We start from the raw sequence: 8,490 nt of genomic DNA on the forward strand, positions 1-8,490 counted from the left end.
ATACATACAAAGATAAACAAATTAAAAATAAAAACTAAGATTTATTTTACTGAATGTGACCAAGAATTATCAATTGACTGCAATTAATTTGAGCATATTTGACAATGCAGGGTACTTGCATGAATTTGAAAGAATGGGTAATAGATGACAAACACTCTGGCAGTGGGCCACATGCCAGCCTTTTTCAACCCTTGCCATTCAGATGGACCTTGCAATGCCTGTAGATATGTGACTTTGTGGAACTTCACAACCATGATGTATGGAGGCTTCTAGCATGAACCACTGAAGCAGAGGTGAGTGAGGTACAACAGCACAGCCCCTATATTCATCCTGTGTGTCTGTCTTCATGGTATTCTGATGCTAGCTGAACTTCAAATCCCACTAAAACGTTTTTGAGAATACTTTCAATTGGTTCCAAACTGGTGTGTTTCCCATTTCCTATAAGGAGAGGATCCAATACAATTTGAATGGACATTTTTATAAAAAATATTTTTATTATAAGCCAGGCATGGTGAGACACACCTTTAATCCCAACACTTGGGAGGCAGAGGCAGGTGGATCTCCATGAGTTTCAAGTCAGCCTGGTTTACACAGAGACCTAGTTTTTAAAAAGGACATGGTGCATTACTCTGTTGTCCAGGCTAGCCTTGTCTCAGTACAAGTGAAATGTAAGCATCAACACTCAGAGAAGCTGATATTAAAAGTGCTCCTTCAAACATCTCTGGATTATTTACACTCATAGGACTCCTTACTTGCTAGGGCTCTGTAAGCTTCCCTAGATTAGTACATTTTCTTCACCTGTGTTGAGATTTCTGGCAGACACTGAGATCTGACTTGTCAAAAAATTTCTCATGTTTGAATCATTTAAATTCATTAAATTCATCATCCCAGCTATAAGTTTTCAGACAGTGAGATTTTTTTATGATGGTAAGCTTTTCTGCATTGTTTACATTGATGGGATTTATGCTTGAATGCCATCTCTTTTTTGTGTTAGAGCTTTACTATAACCTTATATTCATATGCACAGGGTTTCTCACTTACCTGAATTCACTGACTTATAGTGAGGTGTAACTTATGCACAGCACCCCTACCATTTCCTATGGCTTCTCACTTGTATGCACTCTCTGACAGGGAGTGAGGCATAACTACTGTATAATCCTTTCTCATACTTTTACATTTATAGGGTCTATTACTGGCATGGGTTTTCTGATGTTGACTAAGGTGTAATAGCAACACATTTTCCTACATGCATGGTGCTTCTCACCTATGTAAATCCTCTCTTAATTCTGACTAGTTTAAGAAAGTTCTTCATAATTTGCATCCCTATACTTCTCACCTAGATTGGGTTTCTCAGCTCTGTGTGTCTTCTGGTGGCGTGTGAGGTATGACTTACGTGAGAAAGTTTTTCCACATTTCTTACATCCAAATGGCTTCTCAGGTTTATGAATTACCTGATGTCGAGTAAGATATGCTTTAAGATAGAAAGCTTTCCTGCATTCTTTACATTCATAGGGTTTCTCACCCGTATGGGTTGTCTCGTGTTGCATCACTTGTGACTTACGAGAAAAGGCTTTCCCACATTCTTTACACTCGTAGGGCCTCTCACCTGTGTGGGTTTTCTGATGTTGAGTGAGGTGTGACTTACGGGCAAAAGCATTCCCACAGTCTTTACATTTGTGTGGCTTCTCGCCTGTATGGATTTTCTGATGCTGCGTGAGGTGTGAGTTACGGAAGAAAGCTTTCTGGCATTCCTTACACTCATAAGGCTTCTCCCCTGTATGAGTTCTCTGGTGTTGAGTGAGTTGAGCCTTCAGGTAGAAAGCTTTCTTACATTCTTTACATTCGTAGGGTTTTTCAGGTGCATGGATTCCCTGATGCCGGATAAGGTGTGACTTGTGGCAGAAAGCTTTCCTGCATTCTTTACATTCATGGGGCTTCTCCCCTGTATGAGTTCTCTGATGGCGAGTAAGTTGAGACTTATGGGAGAAAGTTTTCATGCAGTCGTTGCATCCGTAAGGGTTCTTAAGAGTGGGAGTGTGGTGCTGAGTGAGGCTTGATATATAGAAGTAAATTTTCATTAATTCCTTGCATTCACTTTGCTCTACATCTGTATGAGCTCTCTGATATTGAGACAGTAGAGAATTGGGGTAGAAGGCCTGACTGCATTCTCTGCACTCACAGGATTTATCATCTGTATAAAGTCTCTGATGTTGGGTGAGGGCCGACTTATCACAGATCGTTTTCCTATATTCTTCACACTCACAGGGTTCCTCACAAGTGTGTGATCTCTGATGGTTGATGTGATGTGACTCATGGTAAAAGGTTTTCTCAGACACTTTACCTTCATAAATTTGTTTCTCAGTGTGCGTTTTCTGATCAACCGTTTGTAGTTCTGCATCCAGACAGAAGAATTTGGTGTTTTCCTTGTGTCCCTGGGGCTCTTTCTCTGCATATGCTTCCTGATGTTTCTTAAGGTCTGATTCGTTAAGCATGGATTGCTCATAATCACATTTATAACCTTTCTCTTCCATGTGCATGTTGTCATGGTTACCGAGTTCAGTCTTGCTTGGGTATATTTTATGATCTGTATTCCATCCCAAAGTTTTCTTTCTTAACTGAGTCATAAATTGGGCAGGATGTGCTACCTCATCCAAGGATTTCTCACAGTCACTGAACGTCCTACAGGTGGCCTGAACGTCAAACTTCTTAGGTGTTAATATTGCTTTTGTGTGGAAGGTGTCATCTGGCCCAAAATACTGAAAATGACACTCTGAACACTTCTCCTGGCTGTGGTGAAAGGAACAGTCAGGATACGAGAGAACGTCCCATGTTCCTTTCAAATCATGAGTTACTTCTGTTCCCTGCCTCTCAGAAGGCTCACTAGGCAAAGGCACATCTTGCCATGGATTAACAAGCTCCTGATGGAACATTCTATAATCAACTTCATTTTTCATGTTCACACTTGAAATGCAGTTTGAGTCCGCATGGAATAGTTTCTCTACTTCAACCATATCTTCATTTGGTGTATTTCTCTTGGTGATTTCAAGTTGACCCAAATACTTCTCTTGAGCTTGCTGTCTTGTTTCAGTCAGGGCACTCCATTTATGGACATCTAAAAATGGTAATAAAATGATCATTTAATAAGTGATACATGCTCTTAAGAACAATATCAAAAAGTTGCATTTGACATTCACAGCTATTTACATAAATTTGACTACTGATCTGAGAAATTACATAATGTCATGTTTACTAAAATTGTATCTGGGGATGCATAAACTTTTTAATATATCTTGATTACGGTAGTAATGGTTATGTGACTATATTCTAAACTAGAAGAGTGAAATTTGCCATATGTTAAAACAAAAACCTGAGAGCTAAACTTCACACTTTCATACCCCATATGTCATCAGGCGCCTCTGAAATCTCGCTTCTTTGTTTCTCCAGGTAGGCTTTGTCTTTTCACCCCATAGGAAACCTGCCTCCTATAACATCTCACTTCTTGTGCTGCCACAGAGTCTGTTAGACTCTATGTCTTGTTCTTTCAGATCCCTCTCCCCTTTGATGGCTGCTACACTACCCTTCCTCTCTGGGATACTGCACCCCCAAGCCCTCAGTAGGCCCTCTATTTCTACAAGATTCCAGCCTTCTCTAAGATCTCATTTCTTATTGTTACTAGGTAGAACCACTCTCCTCACTCCATAGGCCTTCTGACTCTATAACTAGCTTCCCTAGGCTCTTGTTCTCCCAATCCACCAGCTGATCAGAGCTTAGCATTTAGGTATGGAGAGATGCCAGCAGGCTGTGGTAGAGAGGACCAGCAGGAGGTATGCTGACCACTGGATGACGGTTAGCATAGACAGAAGACTCTTAAAAGACTACTAAGGACAGACCCTGCATCCCTCGGTACTAAGCCACAGGACAAATAAGGTCCCAACCCTCTTACAAACTAGTCCTCTCTTGAGCAGTTCGCATACCTCCCAGTGAAAAATAGAGGGATTTGAGCATAAAGAAAGAAAGACTCAACAAACGCATTCCTTCAGATGCAAGTCCCTGCACAGAAATGAACATAACTTGAAAATCATGACAGCTTGCACTCTCCCAGTTACTAACCCCATAGTCACCACCCAGTGGAATGACCTGGAGAAATTCCAAGACAATAATTCAAAGGAATGATAGTAACTATGTTTAAACAACTCAAAGAGGTATGAGTATATTGCAAGAAAATAAAAGTAGAGCTGAATGAAATAAGGAAGTCAATCTCAGACATGAAAATAGAATTCAACAGAGAGACAGAATTTCTGAGGAAAATCCAAACTTCATCAAATGCTAGAAATTAAAAAAAAACTCATTAAGTAAAATAAAAAATGTTGGTGGAAAGCCTCATCAATACAATGGATCATGTGGAAAACAGTTTGAGGGAGAGGAATTGGATTACCCAATAAAAAAATCAATGATAATTTTTTTTAAAAATGAACAAACATGGGAGTGCTTTATAACAATGCCTATCTTCTGAATTATTGGGCATTAAAAAGACTATCACACCAAAAGTATAAATATAAAATCATAAAAGAAATGTCCCCAAAGCAAGAAAAAATACACCTCTCCAGGTACAAGACACCTTCAGAACAGCAAGTAAACAGGGACAGAAAAGAAACTCTCCACAACATACCATAGTTAAAACACTAAAAACAGAGTAAACGGCTTCCTACTACAGCTATACAGTGCCAGAATGTGCTATTCTGCTCGGGGAGGAAAGACGCCAGAGGTTTCGCTCATTGCTAGACCCTGCATGTTACAATACTGACCTGACTAGGGAGATGTGCCCCAGGTACAGCACCAGCAGTGATAGGTAAGGGCATTGCCAACACCTTTTTTGCCTGTATATGAGGCTTACATTACAGAAGTATTTTATGCCTGGTACAATAAACCTGATCAAAAGCCCATAAATGTTAGTATGTCTTTTTTTTTTTAAAGACCAAAACAGTAGTGAAAGTCCAATCAAGAAAAGTTTGGAATCAGACGGATTCCCTGCTGCGTTCTCCAAAACCTTTAAAGACGAGCTGACAACGCTGTCCTCACACTGTTCCATGAAGGAAAAGAACACCACACCCAACTAAAGACACTGACACTGCCCTGATACCCAAATCTGGGAAGGATACAAGAAAATCATAGGGTAGTTTTCCTGATGATCGCAGATGCAAACATCCACAGTAAGATTCTTGCAAATCCAATTAGGGAGATCACACACAAACTGAACAGCACCACACACAAACTGAACAGCACCACCCAAACAAACTGGATACAGACATGATAAATATGGACAATTGCCAGCCCTGCCAGTGCCTGTAGTAGCGACAGGCAATAAATAGTGGTAAATAGACTGTGAGTTGAAAAACAAAAGTCAAACAAATAATAAAAAAATGAGCTAAAGGAAGGAGAGAGAGAAAGAAATAAAAGAGAGAACTGAGGTCAAATTAAAGACAGAAAAAGGCCAGGCATGGTGGTGCATATCTTTAATACCAGCATCCAGGAGGCAGAGGCAGATGCATCTTTGTGAGTTCAAGGCTAGCCTGATCTATATAGCAAGCAGGAAAGCCACAGGTACATAATAAAGAGATCCTGTATTAAAAATAAAATAAAATAAAATGCTGTCCTCCTATCACCCAAAAAAGTGTGTGGAAGAAGAGATCATGTAAGACAAATAATTTCATACAAAGTAATAAAAAAACACATAAAAGGAGAGACAGGTACAAGGAGGAGTAAAAATGAAATAAAATTTAAAAAAATAAAAGTGAACAGTAATACTAACAACAACAAAAAGAAAACAAATCAGAGAAGGAACTAGTGAAGATTTTTCTTTCCTTCTTCTTCTTCTTCTTCTTCTTCTTCTTCTTCTTCTTCTTCTTCTTCTTCTTCTTCTTCTTCTTCTTCTTCTTCATCTTCGTTGTCTTCGTCTTTTTTCAAAACAAGGTTTTTCTGTGTAGCTTTGGAGGCTGTCCTGGAACTAGCTCATATAGACAAGGTTGGCCTTGAACTCATAGAGATCTGCCTGCCTCTGTCTCCCAAGTGCTGGGATTAAAGGTATAGACCACTACTGCCCAGCTTGGTGAAGGTTTCCATCTGTTCTAACACTGCCTCCAGCAGCAAGGGGTGGATACCGAGGTTGTGCCTGGAGTCTTTATCACATCATCAGTTGGTTCTAGGTGCTGGCAGAGGGCTGGGCCCATCAAGGTTATGTAGAGACAGGGTGGCATTTCATTTAGAAACTCTCCTGTTTGCAGAAAAGAGCCACTGCTAACCTCAGCCAACTTGGGTGTGTGCCAAGCAAGATTCTGCTTGCTCCAGAGACTAGTTTGTGCACGGAGGGAAGGTGATGCCTACTTGAGTCTGATTGACACGTTTTAGACTGTGGAAGCAGGCTGCTGACAATGCTTAGTCTTGCTGTTATTCTCTGCCAAAACTGAGAGGAACTGGAGCTCTGTCTTAGTTAGGGTTTCTATAGCTGCAATGAAACACCATGACCAAAAAGCCAGTTAGGGAAGAAAGGGTTTATTTGGCTGACATTTCCAAAGCATTGTTCATCACTGCAGGAAGAACTCAAGCAGGGCAGGATCCTGGAGGCAGGAGCTGATTTAGAGGCCATGGAAGGGAGCTGCTTACTAGTTTGCTCCTCACAGCTTGCTCAGCCTGCCTGCCTTCTTTCAAAACCTAGGACCAACAGCCCAGGGATGGCACCACCCACAGTGCTTTGGGCCTCCCTCACTGACCTCTAATTGAGAAAATGCCTTACAGATGGATCTCATGGAGCCATTTCCTCAACTGAGGCTCCTTCTTCTCTGATGACCCTAGCATGTGACAAATAGACACATAACCACTCAGTACAGGCTCATACCTCACCGAGAGAGCGAGACCAGCAGACAGCCTCTACCCTTGATTTTACTCTGGTTTACGCTTCTCAGTGATTCTGCACCTAACCCTGCTCATCAACACGAAAGTGGTCATTTCCTGCATAGAAACTTGGCAAGTGTGCCCAGCGCTTCCTTTATTTTGTAATCATTTCCAACTTTCAGGCCCCAAGAACAGCAGCTTTTTATGGTACTCCCAGGAATGCACAGAAATGCAAAGACTTCTGCATAATAATCTGCAGTGCAGAAAGTCAGAAAAAAAACATTGCAAGCACTGGATGGGATGTTTACAGAACTCCAGAGTGGAGGAATATGGGTCTGCTGGATTTGGGGTTCCTTGCACTCCCCAGACTGGGTGTGGCTTTTGGTTCCCCTCTCTCTGAAGAGATGAGGTTGGACTTAAGTGGCTCCTATTCTTCTCTGTATTGCCTTTCTGCTTCCTGTCTTTCAGCTACACTCACAATATCTTCTTAATCACATGGTTCACACTCTGTCCTCAAAATATGTTCTCTCCTTCGTTACATGCTGGCCTCCTATTCCTAAGTCAGAAAAACCTAACTGCCACTTTACTCCTGAGCCTCTGATTAATTTTTCTTGTTTTCTTAAAATTTCCACTGGCAACTACAACAGTAACTGCAACATTAAATCTTCCTGTAGGCCACTGTTTTTCTACATTTGTATATCTACATGAACTAAGATTGCTGGTTTTAGTTGCTGTGATAAAACATCATGACCAAAAGCAACTTGGGGAGGAAAGGGTTTATTTGTTTTAAACATCTTGCTCATTCCACCACTGAAGGAAGCCAGGGCAGGAAATCAAGGCAGGGACCGGGAGGCAGGAACTGAAGCAGAGACCACGGAGGAGCACTGATTACTGGCTTGCTCCCCATGGCTTGCTTAACCGGCTTTATCATAGCACCCAGGACCAGCTGCACAGGAGTGGCACCCACACAGTAGGCGGAGCTCTCCTTACATCAATCAAATCATTCAAGAAAATGACCCACAGGCTTGCCTACCGGCCAAACTTATGGAAGCATTTTCTCATTTGAAGTTCTCTCTTCTCAGATGACCCTGGCCTATGTTGATGACAAAAACACTAGCCAGTGTTTAGTGATAAAAACATGATCCAGTGTTTAGTTTGTAAGTAAGTAATTCACTGGAGGTTAGTTCACTTGATGCCTTTCCTAAAAGAGAATCTCATGTTTTTTTTCTCTCCTCTTTATTAAAAAAATCTTTTGTGACTCTTCTATCATTCTTTTATTTTTCCTTTCATGATACATTGTTATCCAAGCAATTACAAAGACAACAATCCTTAAGCTAATCAAAGAGCAAGCACTGAAATAAAACCCAACATGTCAACAAACGCCTAGTAGAAACTAGTCTCTGGAAAAAAGGAAAGGGTAAGTGAGGGGTGGAGGAAGGGCTGGAGCTCAGTTGCTAGAGTGTTTTCCTAGAATGCATAAAGCTTTGGTTTTGATCCTTAGCACTGCAAAAAAATAAATAAAAAAAATAGGAAAAGTATTTAATCAAAAAATTGTGCCGGGCGATGGTGGCGCACGCCTTTAATCCCAGCACTCGGGAGGCA

General features: G+C 41.1%; 1 protein-coding gene across 2 annotated transcripts in view; it reads right to left on the bottom strand.

Annotated features, from left to right (window-relative positions):
* Positions 1–563: 563 nt before the first annotated feature.
* Positions 564–8,490, bottom strand: part of LOC101993129 (zinc finger protein 883-like) — a 29,425-nt gene continuing 21,498 nt past the window's right edge. For both annotated transcript variants that reach the window (XM_013355273.2, XM_026778164.1), the window contains exon 4: positions 564–3,112. In XM_013355273.2, the coding sequence (XP_013210727.1) occupies positions 1,296–3,112 (1,817 nt within the window). In that variant the 3' untranslated portion in view covers positions 564–1,295. The remainder of the gene's footprint in view (positions 3,113–8,490) is intronic.

This window comes from Microtus ochrogaster, unplaced genomic scaffold (assembly GCF_000317375.1).
Source record: "Microtus ochrogaster isolate Prairie Vole_2 unplaced genomic scaffold, MicOch1.0 UNK109, whole genome shotgun sequence".
NCBI classification, from domain to species: domain Eukaryota; kingdom Metazoa; phylum Chordata; class Mammalia; order Rodentia; family Cricetidae; genus Microtus; species Microtus ochrogaster.